This window comes from Nelusetta ayraudi, unplaced genomic scaffold (genome assembly GCF_046127955.1).
Source record: "Nelusetta ayraudi isolate G7.1 ecotype Tasmania unplaced genomic scaffold, CSIRO-AGI_Nayr_v1 ptg000042l, whole genome shotgun sequence".
Taxonomy (NCBI): domain Eukaryota; kingdom Metazoa; phylum Chordata; class Actinopteri; order Tetraodontiformes; family Monacanthidae; genus Nelusetta; species Nelusetta ayraudi.
Window position 1 is genome coordinate 462,501 of NW_027466092.1, and position 25,721 is coordinate 488,221.

General features: G+C 47.6%; 1 protein-coding gene across 2 annotated transcripts in view; it reads right to left on the reverse strand.

The window, feature by feature from the left end:
• adam12a (ADAM metallopeptidase domain 12a) overlaps nucleotides 1-25,721 on the reverse strand; it is an 86,327-nt gene that overhangs the window by 28,962 nt on the left and 31,644 nt on the right. For both annotated transcript variants that reach the window (XM_076033498.1, XM_076033497.1), the window contains exons 4-10: nucleotides 16,851-16,929; nucleotides 12,110-12,186; nucleotides 9,126-9,324; nucleotides 2,844-2,909; nucleotides 1,406-1,477; nucleotides 524-693; nucleotides 28-112 (exon numbers count right to left, since the gene is read on the reverse strand). In XM_076033498.1, the coding sequence (XP_075889613.1) occupies nucleotides 28-112; nucleotides 524-693; nucleotides 1,406-1,477; nucleotides 2,844-2,909; nucleotides 9,126-9,324; nucleotides 12,110-12,186; nucleotides 16,851-16,929 (748 nt within the window). The remainder of the gene's footprint in view (nucleotides 1-27; nucleotides 113-523; nucleotides 694-1,405; nucleotides 1,478-2,843; nucleotides 2,910-9,125; nucleotides 9,325-12,109; nucleotides 12,187-16,850; nucleotides 16,930-25,721) is intronic.

Below are 25,721 nucleotides of genomic sequence, written 5' to 3' on the forward strand. Positions count from 1 at the left end.
ACAGGCTCCTGGGAAGGTTTGACTCACCATGACGATTCCCCCGGACTGCTCTGCCGTGCACATGCTCATGATGGGCGCCATGCCGATGGTGGTTCCCTGGAAGTAGACGCCGCTGCAGGAAAGAGAGAAGGGGATTGTTAGATTTAGTCACGTAGAAACGTCGTCTACGCACATCCATCATTCAAGCCTTGAAAGGTCGAGAGGTGTCTGTTGGAAGCAGAAGCAAATCACAGGAGAGTCACTGGGACATGAGATGATGGTGAACAGAGCAGCTGCCAACATCTCAGGAAGCTCAGAACGTGATTAAATCCTGTCCTGGTTCAGATCTGATTCATCCACATTACAATATGTCAAGTTAAATAAATCCAACTTTCTTTTTTGTTTGTTGCTTTGGGTCGTTGGTTCAATGTCCAGCTGTGGTTACAAAACCATTGTTTGGACCCAGTCAGGTCACCTTTATAATAATAAATCCCCCCCAAAAAACACAATTCTGATCTTGTTTTCCTCCATCAGGACGTCGAACCTGATGAGCTGGGCGTTGTCGTGGGGCTTCTGAGGCAGCAGCTTGACCTTCCGCCAGTCCAGGAACTCGTGCAGCGTGGTGAAGGGGTCCTGCGTGATGGGACACTTGTCCGCGTCGCTCCACACCTCCAGGCCCACCAGGGCCACCCGGATGTTCAGGGCCCTGTAAAACTGGTGGGTGAAGGAGGGAGAACGGAAGTGGAAGTTTCAGGTGAGAGACTCCTGAGAGAAGACTGGAAGCTCTTAAAACAACAACAACAACAACAACAACAACAACAACAACAACAACAACAACAATAGGTCCAAACAATCTGTCTGGTTCTGGCATCTGCTGCTTTACAGTAAACTATCCGGTTAAGCAGATACATTCCAGATTATCTGTGAAGTTGACATACTTTCTGATTGGTGCAAGGGTTGATCAGTTTAGTTAAAGATGAAGGAACTTTGCAAACATAAAGACGATTAATAACTCAAAATGTGATACACAGAAGAATTAATCAACCTAAATCAATCTAAAATGTAACCACTTGTTGTCACCGTTTCTTCTCAAAATCTCCAAATATTACGCACTTCACCTTTGTGGTGCCTTTCAGGAAGCCCAAGGTCGCATCAGTGAGAATAAAACATATTTCGCAGCAAATGCTAATGCCACGAAAACTAAAAACAAAAAGTACCAACGAGGCCTTAACACTAAAATCGCTTGATGTTAGATCCATTTCATCCAGATTTGGGTTCCTGCAGCTGCCCTCCGACAACGTTACACAATCGACCATCCGTTCATAATCCAATCAGCCTTAGCGCTCGCAGGCTGCTACCACTCCGACCTCCAGCGGATCGCGTCGTCGTGCACACCCGTCGTGCACGCCGCTGATTTGATTCTTACCTTGTCCACATAATTGGCGATCTCTGCCAGCCGCTGCTTGACCTTCTCGGCGTCCTTGCCTTGCTTCTGAAACTGGAATCAGACAAGGAGAAAAAGAGGTGAGCGCCGCCGCTGCCGCCACCGCAACACCCCCACCACCCCCTCTCCTTGAATATTAATCATCGTCTGGCGTGTTATTGGGGACATATGTTGCGTTGTTGTCGCCGTCATTAAGAGACGCCCCGGCGGAGTCGGACAAGATGACTTCAAACGCCACCTCGGCTTCCACTGTTTGGTTCCTTCATTTTCCTTTTACCTCACTGCAGCTGTAAATTGTGTGACCATGACCTTCACGCCTCGCACTAGTTCCCCTGTGGTAAACCTATCAAGATCTGAAAATGGTTCATTTGACTAAAACCTCCTTCATTTTTTTTTCATCATTGTGTTTATGATCACTACTAAGCCAGGAGTCGACACTCTGCAGTGAAGAACAGTTAAAAGTTAAATGGAACATCAATAAATGATGGAAAATCACAGGTGTTTCTTTTTAAACATCAATCAGTGACACTGGACTGTGGAATCAGATACACTGATTTCACAGTGAGATACAATGGATCCAGTGAGGCTGCAGTGACAGGAAGCCGTCGACCTCGCTGTGGGGGAATTAAAAATGTAAAAAAAAAAAAAGAAAAAACGACTGTGCAGACGACTCAACGTGATGTAACGTTGACACGAACAGATGAACGGATTTAAAAGGCGTTGCAGTTCCCGACCAAACGGAGCAGAACAGAGACGGAGGCGCTGATCCGTCCATGTTTCTGCTTCCAGTGTAACGCTTAAAGACAAGTGAAGTTTTATAAAAAAAAAATGTACAAGACAAGTTGATAGCAGTTTTCGGTAGATTGTGATCTCTTCAGAGTGAAAGTCAAAAAAAACCTACTGGAGCTTTTTTTTTTTTTGCTCCATTTCAAAAATAAAGCGGACGCTCGTTTGTTTCTTGTTGCCTGTCCTACTTGTTTTTTTTGTGTCTTTCCAAACATTTGGAAGGACCAACAATGCATCACATTTTAGAAGGAGGCTGTAAACCGAGGGCTAAATATGACATTTATCTGGACCTTTGTCTTATTAGTTAGTTTGTTTTTTGTTGTTGGTGGCTAATCCATCACGTGAGGCTAAAAAAGAAAAAAATAGATGTGAAAATTGATGCCACGTGGGAGCTTTAGGTCTGCCTGCTGAGCTCATCCATCATGTCCCCGAGTCCTAATTTGTGAGTCATGAGAAGGACGATGTCGGAGGCGTAGGAGGTGAAGGAGAAGGAGGAGGCGTAGGAGGAGGAGGAGGAGGAGGAGGAGGAGGAGGAGACGACAGTGGAGACGTCTTATCTCCGTCGGCAGGGGAGATGCTGCTAAGTATGCGACCTCTGACCTCTGAGGGGAAGGAGGCTCTGACCGCTGCTTACCTCTCTGTTGTCGGCCACGATGATCAGCTCCACGTACTTGGTGGTCGCCTGGATGTGGCGCTTGTGCTGCAGTGGGGGGAAGGGGAGGGGGGAGGGATGCAGGGAGGGAGAGGGTGGAGGGGGGTGGGGTTGGTAAAATTTAAAAAAAAGAGGAGGACAGAGAAGGAGGTCAGACTTAATAGCATCTTTGCAGAAAGGGCACCCTGAATTTATTAGGCGGCCGTCGGCCTGAACCAGAGCCGACACATGAAAACACAAAGAGTCTGGAAGCAATCAGCAAGAACCCGGCCCGGTTCTGACCCGAGATGAGTCGCTAAGGTCAGACAACAGACCTCCGAGGAGTTCCAGAGATCCGGAGCCGGCCAGCCACAGCGCCACTGACTGAGGAACCAACCAAAAAAGTTTTTTTTTTTTATGTAGCAGCAACTGGAAACGCACTCCGAAAATCTCTGGAAATTGAAAAATTACAGGGTTGTTTGTTTTGTGTCTATTTCAGTTCATCAGACTCAGCATTTGAAGCGCAACCACCAGTGCTTGTGTAGCATTGACTTAATAAAGAGAGAACTTCAAGTGTGGAACCTCACTCCGCCACCAGGAGGAGCTCCCGTCAGAAAGCGCCCTCAGGCCTTCTGTCATTGAGAGAAACCAACAGTTTCATTTGCGACAAAAAGCAGGAAGTGATCTCAGGCCGCCCTCAAAGAACCACAGAAGAAGTGTCCAGTCCCAAACTGGTTCCCATCTTGATGGAGGCTCTCAGACACAGCGCTGCTGAGCGCTGCTATTAGCCTGGACGCTGCAGCTGCAGCTGAGATGGACGACATTTCGCAACGTTAAAGGAGATAAGAGAAGAACAACAAAGATGGCGGCACACTTCCCAGTTCCTCCTACTGGCTGGTTTTTAACTCAGGTCCAGTTAAACATCACAGGCTCACCAGCGGGCGGCCGCGTGTGAAGCAGGGTGAAGTAGCTGTTGCTAACTGGGTCATCGGGAAGTAAAAGCAAATATGATTGGTCCACAGGAGGTTCACACAGCTTTTCCAGATGGAAACAGGAAATAAAAGCCCTAACCGAAAAAAAAAAATTTCCACCCAGTCAACAATGTGCTTTTCGCTTTTAGCGTTTATCATCTGGTTTGTGTTGACATGTTAAGAGTTTCTAATTAGCCAACAAAGTGTAGCTGAGCACAAAGAGGAGGAAGCAACTTTTTTCTTTTTTCTTTTTTTAATACATCTTCACGGATCTGAAAATGAAAGCAGGTTTCGACCAGGCGATGGCAGCGTGCGGAGGTTTCGGCTAATTAGCAATCCGGAGGACAGACTGAGTGACGCAGGAGCAGAGAGGTAGTGAAAGAAAAGTGCTTTAAGACGCAAGTGGTGGAAAAATTGATTAAAATCCTGGTTGAATTAAAAATTTAGGAGTGCAAATCATTAAAGTTGTTCTGTTTCACTTCAACACAAACTGACAGGCCGACATCCTCGCACACGCACACACACACACACACACACACACACACACACACAGACACTGGGATCCCACTGTGTCCTGCTGGCTCAGGGTTCGGCCCTCACACTATGGCCTACTTTCAACCTGAGCCTCCTGATCCTCCGCTGGCCCTGCAGTCTGGATCCTCTCGCCTCTTATCGGCCTCCTCCAAAGATAAGCCGGGATGGCCGAGCCGAGCCAGCGAGCTCTGAACGCAACCCTGTGGTGATAACCGAGTCAACGGGAGGCCACTGGAAATGAGACGCACGTGTGAGACAAACACCCTCACACACACGCACAACCTCCCAGTCCTAATGCAATAAATTGAATAACAGCGTTTCCAACTGCTTCTAAAGGCCAAAGCAGAACACCTGCTGCAGCTCCGTCGCCACCCGCTGGTCAACTACCTCTCCCCTGCCTGCCCCTCCGCCCGACGGACTCATTTCTGCAACACAACCCTTGGCGCTCGTGCCGCTGCCGCCCCGCTTCTGTCAGCTCGCCATTGAGTCTCCTTCGCGTTTCCACACCGACATGTGACTCTTTATCTGCGGAGCCCCGGAGCAGGGCAGCACCTCGTGGCTTATCGCTGCCGCCACAGCAGCAGCAGCATCAGCAGCAGTCAGTGTGTCACATGCTGAGGTGAGCTTCTCTCCTGCCCCCCCCCCCCCCCCCCCCCCCACCCCCCACAAGTGTTCTACATCCAATTTCACCTCCGCATTCACTACCAAGCACACAAATTTGTTCATTTTTTTGGGGTCAATTTTCAGGTTTTTGTTGATGCTGTTTTTTTCCCCAATCAGCCGTTGGGGGGAGGGGGGGGGGGGGGGGGGGGGGTATTACCGCATCCTGAACCTTCTGAAGCACATCTGTCTCCATTTACCCCAGATGTTTTTCCTGTCCGGCACGTCCGTGCGCCCTCCTGACGCAGCGCTTCAAACAAGTGGGAGCCAACAGGGCGATCAAATCAGAGGGAAAAAAAGAACAGTGTTCATGTTGTCAGGGGAGAGCTCACGCTCGGCGGATGTGAATAAGTCATCGCTGTGGGGATTTTTCTTCATCTTCTTTTCTTCTGTTTGTTATCTCTGCCTGGCTCTGTCTGGAACGTCTGCTCGGCTCCGTTTTCTGCACAAATAAATAGAAACTATCGGCTCCGACGAGCACGACGCTTTGGTCGGCGCGGTCACATGGTCGGCCGCATTTTGGAAGAAAAGTCAATGAAGTCAAGATTGAAAAAAATAATAATAATAGTAACCGGAACCATGAAGGTTTTTTTAGAAGAAACAACTCCAGTCCTTCCGAAACACTTCAGGGTCTCGGAAAATCAGAGGGTGCTACTCTCTGTGATGTCACAAAGGGCAACAAGAAGTCACGGACGCCTCGCTTTTCCTCCTCCCATTCTTAAACATGTGGCAGGGCCACCAAAGCCTTCTAGTTCTAGCAGGAGGCTGTAAACAGAGGGCTAACTAAATCGTTCTGCACCCAAGAGATCCAGAGAGTTTTTAAAACAATTAATTACAGTAAGAGCTGAGAATGAGGGTCTAGGACGGGACCTCAACAAGCGTTAGCGGTTGCTAACTGGGGCAGCTGGAAGTGAAAGAAGATCTGACCGGCTCTTTCCTTGATGGCTACAGGAAACAAATCCCTCGAAACAGTGGGAAACATTCCACTCAATAGGGTTTAGCTTTTACCACCTGGTTTGTATTGGCATGGGAACAGTGGCTAATTAGACAACAAAGTGCAGCAAAAACAGAACAGTGCCTTTCAGTAAAACTTTTCTTCACGGATCAGAAAGTGAAAGCGGGTTTCGACCTGCGCAAAGAATTTGGCTAATTAGCATCCGGAGGACAGACCGAGCGGTGACGCAAGAGCAGAAAGGTAGCGAGCGAAGACTTGTTTTAAGTCATAGGAAAAAGCAAACAAATAAAGAGGTGGATGTGCTCAGGGATTGGTCGGTGGTGCTCTGACATCACAGCTAGTAGAGGAAGGCCGTGAGATGCTCGGAGAGAAGAATGAACATCAGAGCGGCCATAAAGTCACCGCCTGATTGCGATTTATTGTTTGACTGCGACATTCGGTTACGTGTGGTTCACCTCTGACTTTTTTCCTCGGTTTTACGATCTTCGGGAGAGAACTTTTTCTCAGGCCGTCCTGCAACTATCAGGGAAAAAAAACTTCCCTCCTCGCACCCCCAATTTTCACCTTATCGGCTCTCAGGATTCCTTCCCAGACGGCTATGATTTAAGACCACGCAGCTCCTCAACCAGGCCGAGTTCCCACTGCAGACATGATGTACCGGCCGATTTCACCCCCCCCCAGCAGAAAACCCAGCGGCCACTTACACTTAGCAGCCAGCGCGCCTCCCTGCCAACGTTTATCACGGCTTCACGGCTCGCAACGCATTCGGCTAATGGACACGTCGTCATATCAGAGGGAAGAAATGAGTGAATAATTCAACAAGTGGCAGCTCCTAAAATACACAGCGGGGCCACTTACCACCATCTACATTGCAAATGATCCCTCCTGAGAGGGTTTAAGGTGAGCGTATTTCATACAGCGTGCGTCACAACCCAGGAGCGCCGGAACATTTTTCACTTTGGCAGCTTGTTTTGGGGTTTTTCTTTCAAAGAAAAAAAAAAAAAAAAGCCTTTATGCTCCAGGTACTTTTTTGTTTTTTTATAGCAGAACTCCATGGCACATAGAACCACTACATTTCATAAAAAAGTTAAATAAATAAAATGTAAATAATCAAGCTGTTCTTACAGATGTATTGTCTTCCCCCTTTTTTTTTTTTTTTACTGGATTAATGTTTTTTTAATTATATTCCTTTATTTCTTCTGTAATCATATCAATTTTTTTCTTCTCTTTGTGCTGTACACGCTGCTGCAATTATACACATTTCCCCAATGAGGGATTCATAAAGGCAAGCTATTCTATGCTATTCTATTCTATTCTATTCTATTCTGTTCTATTCTATGTGTAATATGACCAGAAAGGAGATTCCACCTATCGCTTTTTATATTTTCAAAGGGGTGATACGCGGTTTTCATCACTGTCAGCATAAAGGTAAGAGGTGCTCTGTGTTATTTCTTCTGGAGCAGAGCGTCACATGACACGCCCTCTCTGTCTGTTGATGTCCGACTCTTTTATGTCCTTTTGTTTGCACAGCCTGCGCCGCCAGTGCGTGCACGTTAGTGCACGTGGATCTCCGCCCCCTCCCGCCCATCGGAAACAGCTGCCCGACCGCCATTATCAATAGCTAGTAGCAATCGCCTCTCCTGCGGGCAAACACGGTGCCACTTCAGAAAACACACGCAAATAGCATGAAACACGCTCCAAATGAATGCTAACGTTGGATAAAATGAAGCTGGCTAAATCCGGTGAGTTGCTTTCCTGCTTTACAGTAACAGTGACAATGCCGCGTTTCCAAGGGGGCAACTATCAGTGACGGACCTGCATCTGACATAAAATTCTGCATAAATACACAAGTGGATTATTTTTAATTTCACTGTCTTTGTGAGAATAAAATTAAGCAAGTAAGTCGAGCGTGTCAGACGCAGGTCCGTCACTGATAGTTGCCCCCTTGGAAACACAACATGTCAAATAAGTCCTGGTAATAAAATGCTTCCCCTTCGGATTTAGAGTTATATCGTGCACGCAACACTTTTCTTGGTCGTGCAGTCGCTGTTTGTTGCTTTGACGGGTTCAGCTGCGCTCTGCAGCAGGGAAAAGAAAATATTGCCTCTTAAAAAAAGGGTCCCTCTGTGTGAAAGTCTCGAAGGTTGAGTCAAGGCAAGCGGTCTGGTCTTTGGTAGCATTGCCTTGACACAACCACTCTCAAAGGCAGAACAGGCCAAGTCAAAAAGCAAGTGTGTGGGAGAGTTTAAATGTGGAAGTTAGACCTGGTTAACGGGACACAGATGAAACTAATCAAGGCAAAACAAAACAAGACATATGAAGGGAGGGAAAACAAAAAGGCATGACTAAATAAGACAGGAAATAACAAAGAGAGAAGCCTGAACGGTGACAGCTGGGGGATAACGAGGCGAATCGAGGCAACAATTAGTTCCAAATGGTGGAAATCTCATCAAGGTGAACCTGATCTCTGGTCAGCGGGAGAAAGAAAAACACTTCCTCAGCACTTCAAGGGTAAGAGAAGAGGAGGTGGGGAGGAGGGGGAGGACACTCAACAGTTACCAAGTCTTCAAGGGATAGTTCGCCCCCAAAACTGGAACGCCACCCTTTGTCTACTCACACCAGTGCCAGAGGGCAGATTCTTGTAATCCACTTAGAACTTTTTTTTAGATTCTCAGGGAGTTAAATGCTTCCTGCCAGTGCAACACAGACTCACTTCGGACATGCACAGGGATTTAAAAAAAATAACACGTTTGTTTGCTTACATGCTCCAAGACTTGGTAAACTGAGCCCAAAAAAAACATGTTGTTAAAGTTGCCTTTTCAAGTCTAACTGGACTCTTGAGTCTTTGGGATGATTGGAAGGATTAGGGTGTTTTTTTTTTTTTTTTACAGTCCTCAATCAGCATTGGCTGCCATTGTAATGGAGAGGAGTGCTGGAATTCTGCTCCGATGCAGAAGATTAGCGCTAGCTTCAAAATCATCTTTTAATTCCCCTTCATCCCTTTAGTAAATAAAAAAGTGTGCTCAGTTTGTGGTAAAATCCTGGTTGGATTGGGCATCGAGACCACAGAACCACACACCTGCCACACAGCACTCGACTCAGGGCACGGTTGGACCGGCCAGCCGAGACCGTGGAGGATGACTCATCATCAGAAGTGACTCTCACCCTGGAGCTGAAGCTCCTGAAGGGGCTGCTGCCCTCCGAAGACCCGTCGGCGGCAGGAGAGGATGAGATGTTGAAGCCGTGGCCGCAGGTACCGGTAGAGAAGTGGAGGTGTTCGGCCGAGTAGACCCGGTGGGCCCCGTCAGAGCGGCCAGGAGTCGGCTCCAGCACCAAGTACTTGCCCTCCAGCGCGATGAAACCTCTGCAGAGACAAAGAGACCAATCAATCAAGTGACTTTTATTCATGAAGCGTTTAAAGGCGTCTCAAACATTCAAACAAGCAACAGACAAACCGACTGATTTATGCAGAGCAGCAGGAAGCAACAGTGGAAGAAACATCAAGCAGACCCCGCCGCCAAAGGACGACCTTACACAGAGATTGACCTTGACTGTCGGCGTCGAGATCAACGACGTTAGCTTCCTCCGCTTGAGTATCTGGAATATCATGTAATTCCAGGATGTCAGGCTCGTAGATCAGAGTGTTCCAGTCTTCAGTCGCTGGCCCTGTTCCTCTTCTCCTCAACGTTTCCCATGTTTCAACAGTCAGGTTAAGAAGTGATGTTTCCCTGCCGGGGAGTTTGGACCGATCCTGATATTCTCACACTAAACTTGCACAATTTTCCAAAAAAAGAGAGCCTCAAATCACCCCGAAAGTTCCCGTGTGGGCCAACAGCTGCCAATCCAATCGGCCGGCGAGCCAATCGATTGGGTTTTGCCGAGCTTGGAAAGCTGTAACCTTTTGTTCAAGAGCCTCTGTTTCTTTTCTTCAGTAAAACAAATAAATAAACAGATATTTGGGCAGTACGAGCCAGGGTCTCACACCACGACAACTCATTCAGCGGCGGGCAACATTTGGCCGGCGTTCCCAAAACATTCCAGTCACGTTGCTGCGCTCGTTACTCTTGTTTGACATCCGCAAATACACGCTGTTTCACACCGCGGAGGATACAAATTCCTATTGAGCTGTCGGGCGTCGACTGAGGTTGGTAATGTTGTGAAAGTCTCACTTGGCCAAAACTTGAGCCAGAGCTCAACAGCAACAGTAAAACAAAGTTTGGAGGGTTTTGTTGACAGGCTTCAGTGAGGCCAAGCTAGTGATGTCAAAAGCAGTTCTTTTGAGAGTACTGAGTCACTAGAATCAGTTCATTTAAAAGATTTGTTAAAAAGATTCGTTCACAGACTCGTTCAGTGCTTGGTGGTCATTTTATTATTTGTATTTCATTGAGTCTAATTCAAAATGACAGTAGCTCACAAGGACATGCTGTTTGGGAAAACGGACACTTGGTGGCGCAGTGTCCACCTCGTCTCTTTGAATGCTGGCGATGAGCAGTGACTGTTCTGCTAGCCGATGTACTAAATGGCTGCTTTGTTCGTTCTCAAAAGATTCATTCTCACAGGCTCACAGAGTGGCAGCACAGGCGCACGTCAAATTATCCTGCAGTCCCACTCCCGACCAGCATGATTGCTGCAGAGCTCAACTGAACCGAGCAAAGATTCATTTCAGGAAGTGATCCAATTCAGTTCGTTCACTCAAAAAGTTGTTGTTCTTTGGAATGAATCGTTTACGAACCATACAAGACTAGTCCGAACCGGCCAATCAGGAGCAGCAGCAACATTCCCAGTTGGTTTGTTAGGACTTACAAACACAAGGGTCACAACATTGGCTTGGAATTGATCAGGGATGATTAAGGTCAGAGGTGAGAGTTCAAGCTGGCGGCGACTCCGGCTGGAATCAAGTCAGCGGTGTCGAGCTGCGAAACCAGTGGCAGAAAGATCAAAGCACTCCGGGGAATAATCCAAGAGTAATTAAAGGAAAGGAAATGCAAACCAGTGTGGCCGAATGTTTGAGCAACAGGAGCCAGTGATTAATTTTTTCTTTTGATGATTTTTTTTAAATGATAACAACTAGAATGATTCTAAAACTGCAGAAAGGAAAGATAATGACTTTGATAAAAAAAATAAAAAAAAAGATAATATGCTTCCAAAACATTGTTACAACCTTCCAACGTGAGGTTGAGAAGTGAAGAAAATCATGTTCACGCTGAGCTGAAGTGATTCGATTTCAGGAACAACACAATTTCATGGCTGCAGAGAACAGTGTGCAGCTTTAGGCTAAATTATTTACATTACAATGTATTATTTTATCTGAAGAAAGTCATGAACTACAATGTTCTGGTGTGAGAAAGTCCTTTCTCTGTCTTACAATCAAATCTCCACCTCAAAAAAAGAGGACAAAGGGAGAAAAAATCAAATCAAATCAAGAATCAGATTTTGCTATTCAAGCTTTTTAAAATTCCTGGCCCAACATTTTTTCTTTACTCAAGGATTTTAGTTTTTCATAAGCAGCCCTGAGGCCATCCAAACTAATGTCAAGGTCACTCAAACAACTTCATGAGGTCGAGATACAAACATTAAGATGGAGGATTGTTTTTTTCTTTATTTCTATGCCAGAAATTCTCAAAATTGAACCCATCACTGACTTAATAACCCTGGCAATTCAGAAAAACGGGCGACCTTTTGTGCGATTTCACTGGGTACAATCTTCCGAACTTATTTACCTGATTTGATTGCAAAGCACTTTTCGACCTTTCGCCTATTGGTTGGTTGTCAGTAAACAAATGTCGATGGGCCGAAGTCGATCAGAGTGGCTGTGAAATCTTCTGGAAAGACAAGGCGCTGGGAGAGGACAAGAGGCATCTCTCTCCCTCTCTCTCGCTCTCGGAGACGTCGGCGGAGTCGGGTTGCAAAGTGTCTCTCAAGGGAAGCAGAAAATACTCTGCGAAAGAGAACCAGCTGAGCAGTCGGCTAATGACGGCAGGGGATCGGCTCATTTAGCTGGAAATGTCAGCTGAGCTCCACTCCCGCGTCCCGAAATAACCCCCAGATTCTTATTCAGCGCTCCCCTGCAGCCCCACCCCCACCCCCACCTGAAATATTGATCAGCTGGCTTCCTGCACGGTTGAAAAAAAAAAAGAAATAAGACTCACTTCACTCCGGCGCAGGTGCTGAGGCTGACGTCCGAGCCGGCGCGGCCCTCCACCTGGCCGTGGTAGTAGCAGTTAGCCTGAGGAGAAACAACATCACAAAGAAAAACATTCAGAGCAAAGGGAGCGGCAGCGGTGCAAAAAAAAAAAACAAACCCAAAAAAAAACAGTGAGGAGGTTTCAGCACATCGGCGGCGGCTGCAGTTCCTGATGATACCAGTGAAATATGAGCTCATTAACTCAGGATTTTTTTCTTTTTTCTGCTGCCTTTTTAGCAGCACGAGGGGCAAATGATGGCTGGAAAGTGTGGCTCGCTTCACATTTAGCTGCAAAAAGAAAGAAAGAAAGAAAGAAAGAAAGAAAGAAAGAAAGAAAGAAAGAAAGAAAGAGACTTGCCGCCTGCTGCATTAGTAGATATTTTTTTGTTTCGTTTTCACACAGCAGCTGTTAAACTGTAGTGAGGCCGCGTCAATTAAAGCCGTGTTTGTTGAGGCAGCAAGAGAGGCGGAGGGGAAACGTCTGGTTTGGAGTGAAAACGGGCCGGCTCAGGTGAGGTCGGAGCGCCGAGACTCGGACAGGCCGGGAAAAACAGCAGGGGGTGCGAGAGCTCCGCCCCCCTTCGGCCTCACAACCCCTGGAGGCTGCTGCTCCGGAGATAAACGGGATCCGGGGTGAAAAAGTGCCTCGACTTCCATCAAAGCACTCGGTGACATGAGTTCAGACAGAGAAAAAAAATGAAATCAAAACCCATCTTCAGTCAGAGACGATAAAGCAGCAGTAAGTTGTCGGAGTTTTCAGGCAGATTTGCAGAGGCAAGTTTTGGCGTTTTGGTCTCAGCTTGTGCGCCGTAAATAGGAAAAATAGGAAAATTGCTTCTTCTTTTTTTATTTTTTTTTTACTTCTTATTCAGCTGAGGCGAGGAAAAATGTTTTGGCCTTTTTAAGACTGTGATTTGTGGGGAGATTTATTGGCAAAATCACAAATTTGTATTCGAATTTGAATGAAAAAAAACATTTGCAGTGAGGAAATGAAGGAGTTTTAAATCTAAAATGATCATGTCAAAGGGGCAATTTGCTGCAAAGAGAACTTTCACCCATTGCCCATTGCTGCTGCTGCTGCTGCTGCTGCTGCTGCTGCTGCTGCTGCTGCTGCCGCTGCTGCTGCTGTCATCCTCTGAGCCACATCACCGTTCTCCAGTTACCGAGCCGGAAAGAATTCCAGCTGACGGACAGACAGGCAACCACATCACATTTCTGTTTAGTTTGACTGCAGGTGAGCCGTGCTGACTGACAAACAGGGACTCCTCCTCCGTAAACCTGATGACTCCACCGGCAGCTAGAGGGCCGGCGAGAGGAGCAGATTCCATTCCTGTCCCTTTAAGTTTGCTAAAAAATTTATTAGAAAAACGCTGAAGTGAGTTGTTCTCTTTTGGCCCTGAATCTTTAACACGCTGCTGTGCTGCGGCTTCGTCCTTGAAGAAGAAAAGTGGCGACCAACAACAACAAAAATTCTCTGCACTTTTTTTTTTTTTTTTTTTTTTTTTAAGCTTCGCTTATCTGCAAAACTGCATGCACATAAACGACAGGGCTGAAAAATGGAATTCGGCTGAAGCCAAGAGAGCCAAGACGCCGTCCCTTATTTAAAATTAAAAAAAAAAAAAAAAAAAGAAAAAAGGACGTTGGCAGTTGGGAACGTCGACGGTTCTTCGGGTCTTCTCTTTGGCCGCCGTCCACATCGTCACCTCGAGGCGGCGGAGGAGGAGGAGTCGTCCATTACGGCGAGGCGAGGAAAAGGTGCACGGAGAGGACAGAGCGCGACGCGGAGCGTGAAATTTTAGCAGCGCAGCGGCGGCGGGTAAAGGAGGGGCCGGATTTAGAGCCGCGACTTAACGCCGCTACCAGCTCATGTTTCTTTGATGAGATCACGACTGCGATGCATCGATATAAAGGATCTGAACTGGCTTTTCTGTTTCTGAGCTTTTCTGCAGAGAGCGACGCCGTGGGGGAGGGAAAAGTGCTTGCGTCTTCATATCTGCTTCTCGGAAAGATTAATAAATAAAAGTGGGATTATTGCGTGGGCGGAGGAACTCGGCGCTGTTTGTTAAGTCTACGCACGTTATAGTTTTTTACGTCTGACTGTCGTCCCGCTGAGTCTTAACTCCCCGCAGACGGCTTTGGATTCAGCAGGCGGCGCTCCGCCTCCTTTGGTTTTTTTGGCGCGGATTTAAATTTCAGCGAGGGCGTAAGACACCCAGGTCCCTCCCAGCGGCACCTCCACCCTGACTGGCCGGTGAACCCGGCCGAACCTTCGACCTCTCCGCAGGCAGGACAAATACATTAGCGATGAATGTGTCTCTGCAGATGTGGAGGTTTCCAGTAAAGAGGCGTCGCCGGCCGCCGCCGCTGCGGTCATGGGAGAGGAATGAGGGCATGGGGATGGAAGTCCCGGACGCTTCCTTTCCTGTTTTCCCATTGGCTCTCCTGCTAAAAGGTCAGCGGGCTGGCAGTCGTTGTCTGACTGTTTTGCACCCTCAAATATTTGACCTTCTGCTTTGTGTCGCGCAGAGTGGATTAGTCAGTCCTGTGGATTTGTGACTAAAAAAAACATAACCTCAAAAAATGCTTCAAAGAAGAAGAGGGGGAAATGCAGCTTTTGAGACTAACGGGGGGAAAACAATAAAACCGACAAAATTGCAAAATAATTGAATTTGCTCGGCGGCGTTTTGTCAGCGGCTCTAAGCCAACATTTGTCTGGCAATTTGCACCAGTGTGGCTTATTCCTTCCACACACTCCACGACTGGAACTTTTTAAAGACGGACATCAGGCGACGTCTTACATCTGAAGATTATCTGCCATCCATCACGAAACACCACACAAGAAAACACACTCGCTTGAAACCAAAACCCCATTCAGACAAAAAAGAGTCACACAGTCTTCATGTGCAGGGCCAGGAGAGTTTTCGACTGCAATACCACATGCAGCCACTGGGGGGGAAATAACTAACCTAATTCGGAAAACTTTCATTAAGTGTATAATGTTTTGCATGTTTTATTTCACCCACGCAGTCTTTTGAAAATAAACAGTGTAAACATGACCTGCAGTGCTCACAGCAGATCGGCCTCCACGGCTCTCATTGAGCTAAACGCCGTGAACCGACAACAACACCACATAGGTTCGTAGGTTCGGGTCATTTCCGGGTTTTGCCGAGTCCCTGCCAGTGGTCAATTTGAAGTCGTGACTGACAAAAAGTGAAATCGCTTTGTTCTAGGAAATTTACCAGCAGAGAGAATGTGCGAAAACAGCTGGCACCCTGAGAATCCCAGCAGTTGTGCTTTTATTTTGTGGCGAACAGATGGTCTAACCTAAAAAAAAACATCATTTGTAACTGTATTGCGGATTCAACGGGCTCACAGTCTCCGCCCCCAAATAACTGAAATGAGAAGGTGACTGGTGAAAGTATCGCTCACGTCCAAAGCAGGCCGATTGCACAACATTGACACACCCGTGGTTTCCAAACAATCGGCTGAGTCCTGGCCCCAAACTGACCTTCTTCCAGCGACTGCGCGGTCGGGAACGGCAGAAACTCTGAGCCGGACCGAGGGAACGTCGCTCTTCCCAGCGAACCGCCGGTGGAAAATAGTGTTCACTCCCATCACTGAATTATATTCATCTCCTGTGTTGCGGATGTGGAGGATAAGTAGGCCAAGCACGGCGCAGACGGACAGACAGACCTCACGTGACTTTTCCGTCATTATGTCTGAAAGCAACACGGAAATAAGATCTGACTTGTGCTCTCCTTCCAAACGACACGTCAGCCAAAACGGCGAGCGAGCGAGTCGGCCGAGCAGGTGGACGCGGTCTGGAGGAAAAAAAAAACTGCTCCTCGTTTGTCTAATCACATTAGCCGCCGCAGAACATGTAATTTTCCCACTAATCTTTTGCCATTCCACAATCTCAAAATAAATACGCTTCAATAGGGGGATATTTTTAGGCCCGTAGAGGAGAAAAAAATGGTTCTCGAGGCCCATTGTAGTTCGAGAAGGAGCTCATTTGCTGCCGGAGGGAAAAAACAAAACAAAAAAAAACAGAGCTATCTTTCTTATCGCGGCCGAGTGGAAAATCCCACGGAAAGGGAATGCGACCACAACCCTGTGCTGAATAGTTTAAATAAATAATAATTAAAAAAAAACAACAACAGAATAATTAATCTTGTGTAGCGACACACACAAGAAAAAAAAAAACAAATAAATAAATAAAAGACACCGAGCAGCTCTTCCCAAACTCTGTGATCCTCCACTGACTTCTTCTGTCCGCCTGTTTGTTCATCAATAATCAAACAGCCGGCTGCAACCTGAAACTAAGGAGAAGGAAGGTATTGAGAAAAGGAGGGTTTTAGCTGCGGCGCTCCAATCTCCACCTGGGTTGTGTTGTTCCAAATGACAAACTGGAATTTAAGCTGCAGCTTTGTCCTCAGCTGCTGCTGCTGCTGCTGCTGCTGCTGCTGCTCATGTAACAGCAGCAGACACCATGATGACAGTATTCTTGGAGTAAATCTTCTTTTTTTTTTTTAAATGCCTTATTTTAATGTGTTTCTATAGCTTGGAGCACATTTGGGAGCTAGCGGACGCTAAATTAGCCGGTACACTAATACCATTCAGCATTCACTTAAGATATTAAGTCCACAATGTATAACCAAAAAATCAAGAAGTAGACTAACAAAAAGAGAAAAATTGAAAAAAAGTACCGTGAAGTTGTGGGAGCCGCTGACCACGCTGCCGTCCTCCAGGTAATGGGTCTCTGTGTAGTTACTTGCAAAAAGGCCCCTGGAAAAGATAAATAAGATAGAGAACGTAAACTTTCAGGTCTCGATCGTCCCCCAAAAAATAAATCACAGGCAATTGCAGCAGTGCAAAATCCAGAAAAGATTTAGTGTCTGCGCTGATTTAGAGCTAGCGCTGCTTCAGGGCGAGCATAAACTGGCTGGGAGAGAGAGAATGGAAGTAGAAAAAAAAAACAAAAAACAAACATTAGAGTTGGAATTTTTTTATTTGACTCTTTTTGAGGACGAAAGAGCAGCAACGCAGCAAGTTTTCTTTTGAGTCGCTCTCACGCCGCAAGCACGCAGCGCAGAGACGTGTTCGATATCAATCCATAAGTCATTCCATGTGATTCGTTTACACCAGCGTCAGAGGAGGAGGCCTGGGAGTAATGAGCGCGGCGGACATGTGCCATCCAACAAAAACAGCGGCGGGGAGATTATGTCGACAGCAAAAGAGCAAGAGAAATTGTTTTGTTTTGTTTTTTTTCAAGGGCTGCGGCTAGAAATCAATAACGGCATAAAGTGACTCGTCCAGGTTAGCGAGTGATCCGTTCACACTGTGTGTCCCTGCAGAGGCCGACGCAGCAGCAGCAGCAAAACACAGAGATCAAGACGCTGTGGGTTGATTTTTTTATTAGTTTTTTTTTCTGAGGCGAGGACGGCGGCGAGGATCCAGAGGTCACGACGCCTCGCTGGTAATCCCATTTCTTCCCTCCCTTTGCAATTAAAGCTTCTTCTTCCCCCCCCCCCCCCCCGTCTTCTCCTCATCATCCTCCTCCTCCTCCTGAAGCATTTTGTCACGCTCCTCTTCTGGACGTCATGCGCTAATGCATTTCCAATCGATGACTTTGGAGGCACCCAAGAGGCTTAAATCATTTGATGGGAGCGTTTGTTTGTTTAATCGAGCAGTCAGGTGACTTAGAAGGAGCCGCGGCTACGTGTAGAACAGGCGCGTCCATAGCTGAGCATCCATCTATTCGTCCATCCATCCATCCATCTGTTCATCAGTCCATCCATGCGTCTGTCTAGCTATCTAATCATCCATCCATCCATCCATCCATCCATCCATCCATCCAGTTCAACGTTTCTCAGATTTAGTTTGGTTTTTTTTTCTCTTCACAATAAACCCCCCCCCCAAAAAAAATCCTCAGCAGCTGCATGACAGTGTTCAAAGCGATAGCGCAAACGGCAGCCAGTTAGTTAGCATTAACGTTAGCAAACGACAACCTCGCTTTTTGATTCAAGACACTTGATTAATCCATGAAAGGAAAACGTAGTGTCCAAAGGCATCAGAGTCACAATGACGATCACATCAATCATCCCAATCAAACATTTCACACAATAAAAACATACAAGCTGGGGGCGGAAATAATCGCACACCTGAGTTAAGAACAAGTTTCAGAATTGTGTGTATTTCCATGCTTCGATGTTGTGTTGTGTTGTAATGTCATGTGACCCGAGGACACCTGCAACCCAAACTGGGGAGGAGCTTGTTTGTCACACAGCAGCGGAAGTCTGAGTCTGTGGACGGTTCCTGTCGCCGCCTGGTAACATTTTCATCTGTTTCCAGAACACCAGCATGACATTGACAGGCGGTGCGGTGGTGGTGGGAGGTGGGGGGAGTGAGGGGGTGCTAGTGTGTGTGTGTGTGTGTGTGTGTGTGTGTGGGGGGGTGTTCTTCAGAAAATCTTTGCGTGGTGAGATCCAACAACAGCCGAGTGATGAGATCAAACCAAAGCTATGCAGCTTCACCCCTCCTGGCTTAATTCATACAACATGTGCCTCGTTTGGCGTAATTGTGCAAACTTGTGCAAGAAAGAACGACGGCTCTTTTGGGGAGGGAGGTGTTGCGTGTACAGTACGAACTGCGAGGCGCCATCAGCTGGTTGGCGAGGCAGCAACAAATTAAAAAAGAAAAAAAGAAAGAAAACCTGGGCAGGCAGGCGGTCAGGCAGCTGCTTTCCCTTAGTGACCTCAGCGCTGACAAGCCAGCTGGGAGCTTCAGACGGCTGTTTGGAATCCGTCAGCATGACACACAATGCTGCTCCGCCCTCGCCGCCGCCGCCGAGCCAGCGGAGCTGCTAACAATCACGGGATCAAAGCGGCGGCCAGAGAGCCAAACAACATGATGCGATGCTTCACTCTTCATCAGCTCCACGTCACCGTCGGACCGCCGGCACCAACATCTGCACACAGCTGATGATCCGGAGGGGGCGAGTGTGTCGGCCACAGCCCCTCCTCTTCACCCCCCTCCTTCTTCTCCTCTTCCTGCGCTTCCCCCCCCAACCCCCCCCGTCCACCTCCTCCTTCTCCTCCTCCATCGCTGCTGTCTTCGCCCCGGCCGATGCTCCGGGAGACGGCCAGGACGAGCACAGTCATGTGTCGTCCATATGTTGGGGGGGGTGGGAGGGGCTTTAGTCAATAGATGAAGTCTCACTGGACAGGGGGTTGGGAGGGGGGGGGGAGGGCACAGCCTTTGGCCGGATTTCAATCCGAGAAGTTTCAGCCGCCGCTGCAGGGAGTCGGATCAAAGCGGTGATGACACTTCCTGTTTGACGGGGGGGCGGGGAGGGGCCGGGTGGGGGCAGCAAGAAACTTCAACCGGCTCTTGTGGCCTCCGCAAACACACACTGGAAAGTAGGTTTGCCCCAACATTGCGCTCCTGGAAGACAGGAATCCATCAGTCCGTCCGCCAGTCTGTCCAGGTTTACCAACTATTCTGGATCCTCACGGAACCACGGCGTAAAATGTGGAAAGAGTTCCATTACAGCTGCATACGGGATGCATGTCTTTGTTTCTAAAATTCGGGACGATTCCATTCTTCAAAGGACGGTCGGCAACTTGCCGAATGGGAAGTTCTGAAAATGAACGTGCAAAAATAACAAATAGCAGAGAAGCAACAAATGACGAGGGGACGGCAATCGGCAACAGACGCACAAGCATGGGTGCTTGGATACAGCGCCACCCTACGGCATGCTCATTGTTTTTTTTCCCAGTGGCCATCCTTGGTATTGCAAGACCAAAAAAAAAGTGACATATGGGCTCAAAAAGCATTTTTCTCAATAGACCTCCATACGAAAAATAAACTGTCAATAATTTTACAGGACGCCTCCGAACTAAAACTGGAAGTAAAATGAAGATGTCGGACTTTTTCGGTATCATGTGCTATCACAGGCGAGCTACTCCACTCCGCTACTACACGCCGCCCTACTGGACATGCGAGGGCTTGGACAGAATTCTGCAGCTGTACGTAAAGACCTTTTTTTTTTTTTAATGTTTAGCTTCATTCATGCAGTACAAACAAAACTCACTCGCATTTATTTTCAGCAGAGTTGTGTGCTGTCGGCAGGTCCCCTCGTAAAAAAACACGGCATGCGGTGCGTTTTCATGCTTTTTGCGTGAGTTTCTCTGCCGCCCTTGTCGGAGGCTTGAAATCACATCCCCGCAGCCTGAACTGCAAACGAGTCGACAGACGAGGATCAAGTGAATCGGTGCAAATTGGCCGAGCCAGCGAGGCGGGCGACCTTCATCCCGCTCCATCTGCGTCGATACATATATCAATACTGGCAGATCCGCCGAGGAGGACGTGCCAGAAAATTAAAGTTCGACGCCGCCCAGCCGGCTCCTCTTATATTGCCTCCTGAGCAGGAAGAAGGAAGAAGAGGCAGCAGGAAGACACTACAACCGTGTGTGTGTGTGTGTGTGTGTGTGTGTGAGAGTGTTGACTCGAGGCTGACAGTGACGGATGAGGTCTTGTCACCACTGTTCTCTGGTCACCAGGCTCTTCTTCTCCACAGCCGTCGCTCCAAAAGTGCGACAACTGTGGCGAGTGTGTGTCTTTTTTTGTGCCTGTTTTACAACCGAGCAGACTGCTGAGCCGCAATAACGTTTGTGGTTAAGAAGAACATCACAGAGCAAACAGATGAGTGCAAGAGAGGAAGTACACTGGGACTGCATCGATCCAAAAGTCTCAAAACTCAAAACAAATAAAAAAAAACAGATGAAGTTTGGTCTCTCCGGGCAGCCGGAGTCTGACGTGGCCAAAGGTGATTGCAAAAAGTGTTTTCTATGGGATGTGAATCCAGAGAGGGTCTTCCATTGAACTGACAGCAATAATGTCAGTCCCACCGGCTCTCACATCTCCCGCCCACCAGCTGTGATTTCAGACAAAAAAAAAAAAATACATCAATCACTGAGCAGATCCACTGTAGATCTATTGTAGCAAAGTGGCGGCCGCCCCCACCAGCCACCTGCTCTTTATGGAAATTTATACATGAATTAATGAAAAATTGTCATTCCAAGTCGTAGCCTGTTTCACACACACAGAGAATCACATGACACCGGTGTAACATCGGAAATTACCATTTCTACCTGCTGGGTTCGGTGCAGTCGGCGTTCAAACAACGAGAAACACACTGGAGCCACTTCTGAGCGGTGTTCTGCGAAGAAACACTCTCACAACACGCATTGAAATTAAAATGATCAATGTCAAAAATATCGAGAATTTGATCTTAGACTTTTAGTGACACGTATTATTACATTCCTGCACCACTGAATCCCTTTAAATGTAATGCATAATACACCGAGTCCTTTAACTGCGGCCAAATAGCAGCACTTGTCGCTGTTACGCTCCAAAAGGCGTCACGCTGCTGAAAACTAATCAGGACCGGCCGTCAGGAGATCATGTCAGCGTGGACGCTCCCGGCTGAACCCCCCCCCCTGCAGGCCGGCCACTGAACGTTCCCACATTAAAAAAGAAAAAAAGAAAATCCCTTTTTGAACGTATTTTTTCGTCAGTTTGTATCTCCAGCTTGTGTAGGCACAGAACCAACGGGTCGAGGTTCCCACTACAAGGAGCTGATTTATGGTGAGATTCCTTCGCCGTCCTCACTGATAGCGTTTGCTCTCGTCTTCGGCCGCGTGAGCTTTATTAACCGCAACAGGCTTGATGAATTGGAATTTCTGACTAATCAATCACCGGCCGCCACCACGTGTGTGTGTGTGTGTGTGTGTGTATGTGTATGTGCGAGTGCGGCATGTGGCCAGCGCGTGAGGGCGGGGTCTAATTTGCAGGTGTGACCCAGAAAACTGAGGAGTCGTCGTCCGGCGCCGTTCGCCACTTTCAATATTCCTCCCCGGCAACAATCAAAGCGGGAATGTCTCCTTCCTTTCATATGCTAATGAAACGACGCTCGTCTATTGATTTATGACGCACCCCCACCCCCACCCCGTGCACTTGCCGTTTGTTTTTTTTTTTGTTTTTGCGATGGCAGTAATCACAATTGAGGGTAACGGTGGAGAGAAGAGGATTGGGGGGGGGGTCGTAAGCGTGCACATGGGATATTTAAATCTAATCACGTGGGATTCCACAAAACAAATTTCGGGACGAGCTGCTGAAATATGCGCATATATTTCCCGCCTCCCAACCCAAATAAAAGAGCGCCGTCTAAATGCAGAGAGTCTCTCCTGTAGCGGGAAAGACTGACAGGAACTGACAGATACAGACATGAAAGAATGATTTTTCAAAGTAAACACGCTCAGCAGGGAAATTAAAATACGGAGGGAAAAAAGGGGAAGGACGGGAGCAAAGAAAACCACCTCTTTGTCATGTCTTTGTTGCTGTGTGTGTTGTTTATTTGCGTGCCAGTAGAATTTCATCTGTTTGGGCCGGCCGTGGTCGCAGGAAGGAATCGACCCGCCCACCACCGCAGCCGCCGCCGTTTCATTTCAAAGGCTCGAGACGCTAACCGAAGCGACGCTCCGCTATCATTCCGCATCTGCAGCTGAACTGATGGTGTGAGCGCAGGCGGAAAGAAGAAAAGAAGATGCCACTAACAATGAAGCCGCTGCCGGCACAGACTTCGGAAAGAGATGAAAAAAAGTCTCCTTCATCTGGTCTGGATGCTTTTTCTTTTTTTTTTTTGTCCCAGAATGGCAACGAAGGGACTTTTCACTTGGAGTCTTCTCAGAGCTGCCACCCTTCAGCGGGGCCCCCGTGTGAGGACACGGCTGCCGTTTGAAGACTGAACCAGGAAGATGAAGACTTTTCTATCGCGGCAGTGACGGCCGACATCCACGGCCGACCCCGCACTTTGACCTTTACATTTTCCTTTAGCGCAGAATGGACCCACGCTGACTGCTCAGCCGCCAATAGTGTCATATGTCGGCTTTGTCTCATTTAAAATCAGACAAACCCACTGAAGGAACCTTGAAATAAAAACAAAACCTCTCGAATAAAAAAAAAAAAAAAAAAATCATGAATAAATAAATGAATAATTATAATAACAACAACAACAATAATCCTTCCTACCACATGTCGTTGCAGTTACACACATTTTAATATTTGCAAGTTCAGCACTCTAGATATTCATGTTTGTATTATATCACACTTACTTGTGTAGTTTGTTTTTCTTTCCATTAGATTTGTTCTTATGTTGATGCCACTGCGACACTGTAATCTCCCAGCATGGGATCAATAAAGCATATCCATCTGCCTACATATCAATCAAACGCTAACTGTGGCCGTGTTTACACAAAGCCAGATTTCGCTGCCAAAAACAAAAACAAAAACAAAAAAAAAGCCATCATGCACAAACATTTTTGGAGGCAACTTTGTCTCGTTTTTTCAGAGAAGTTCAGAAAAAATGTTGGGTTTCAAAAACTACCGCCTTGCTGTGCACATGGTGGATGATAGATGAAAAGCTGAGTGGATCTCTCGCACTTATTAGCTCCGGCGTGAACCCCGTGAAGTCATTCCCAGCCGAGAGCGTCATTAAAGAAACATGTTTCCCGTTAAAAGAGACATTTCAAGCCCAAGGGCTGTGAGACAGCGCGGTAATAATAACGGTAATGTTCCCTCTTTTTTTTTCTCCTTCGCTTTCATGTGGCAAGTGCGCAAGAGCAGCGGCGTGTGGAAAAAGAAGGATCATGTGCTTGGAAAAAAAAGAAAAGGAAAGAGAGAAAGTCTCAGTGTTCGGCGAGGGTTTCTGTTTTTTTTTTTCAGCCTTCCTGGCTGTGATCTGTCTGACATCCGCTGCCAAGTGGAGCAGAGAAACAGAAATTCCCCTCGCTAACCCGGCGCTCAGCGCAAGTGCCGGCCTCCGTGGAGCGTGTGATGAAGGAAGCCGTGACAGCGTGCCAGCCCATGACTCCTCCTCATGGGAGGGAAGGAAAAGAGCACCAAAAAAAAAAAAACGTACACACACAAAAAAGTCTAAGCAGACGGATTCTGCCTTTGTTTGTATCAGCTGCGGACGTCTGCAGGTTGGTGGTGGCTGGAACGAAATACGTTTGGATTATCCTGCCAATTGAATTTATAGAACCTTTGCCTTCTGGCATGGAGGCGAGGAAACGTGTCGGACCCAGTATGAGGTCACGTGCGTAAATGTCATTTTTGTCGGAGCAAAACTCATAAACGCGCCGAGTTGGAGAAAGAAAGAAGGGGGAAAATTAAATGAGGGTGACAAATGTCAATAAAAAAAGGGCCTTTATTTTTCACTCCATTATCCTTTTCCAGCTGTCGCAAAGCGCCACAGAACTGGCTCACGAGGTGGTCAAAGGAAAAGAAAAAAAGAAAGAAAAAAAGTGTCGTTGGCTGACGGCCGTGGCGGCGAGTGTCACCTGGAGACGGATGCGGTTTGAAGCGGAGGGACGCCTGGTGAAATCGATAAGGTGTGTCATGTTTAGGCAGCGTCTGGTTGATGGATGTCTCTCCACGGGATTCCAATTACAGCAGGCGGCGGGAAGATGAATGAGGGCCGAGACAAAAAGGGACGAGGATCAGGAGGGAAACGCAGCGGTGGCAGCCAATCATCAACCGCCACCGAGTTTCTTTAAAAGCTCCAGAATTGGACACTTCAAAGTTCTGCTTGTAGTTTATATGGAGAGAATTTGTGGGGGTGGACGGTGGGGTCTGGTTCAGTCACCCCGAGGTCCCACTTCCGCTGTTTGCAGATGATGTCGTCCTCTCGGGCCTCATCGCGGAACCGACTTGCAGCTCTCACTAGTAAAAGCGGCTTGGATGAGGATTAGCGCCTCAAAGTCTCAAGTCAACCTACAGGTCCGACTCTCAGCCACGGCCATGATCTCAGATCTCACTGAGGCGCCGTCGACACAAACGCAGGTATTTTTGAGTCTACGTGTTTCTCCGCACAATTTGTCCTTTCAACCACACGGAACCGCAGTTGTAAGCTCCTAAAACCAAAGTTTTTTATAACCACAGTCCAGAGGGACTGTGTCAAGAACTCTGGTAACAGCATGGACAGGAAAACCAGAATAATCTCTTGTGAGGCCTCTGGAGGAGGAGAGGTGATCAGCTGCAGTGTTTCAGGCACCTGACCAGGAGGAGGACCTGGGGCAGACCTTGGACAAGCCGGAAAAGGGCCCCTAGGTGTCTCCTGGCTGGCCTGGGGTCGCCATGGGGTCGCCATGGGGTCGCCATGGGGTCACCCTGGAAGTGCTTGCAGCAGTGGGCGCGGTGTGAGAGAACCAGCTGGGCATTGCTGCTAAGGACAGTGACCCCGAGGCCAAGAAGACGAAGCCTGTCAGTCAAACTCTCAGAGCTGAGGAAAGTCCATCTTCTTACCTTGTCTACTGTCCAGCGCTGTATGATGTCACAAAGGGCTCTCATACTGTACCCCCGCCCCCCAGGAGAGTGACCACACATCCAGCCAAGTGTTGGCTGCACCCTCTGAGGCGCCTTGTTTCTGATCCCCCTCACCAGACAAAACATCACTTGAAGCTGGAGGCTGCAAACAGAGGGCTAAATATTCTGTATTACAGACAAAACACAATGGC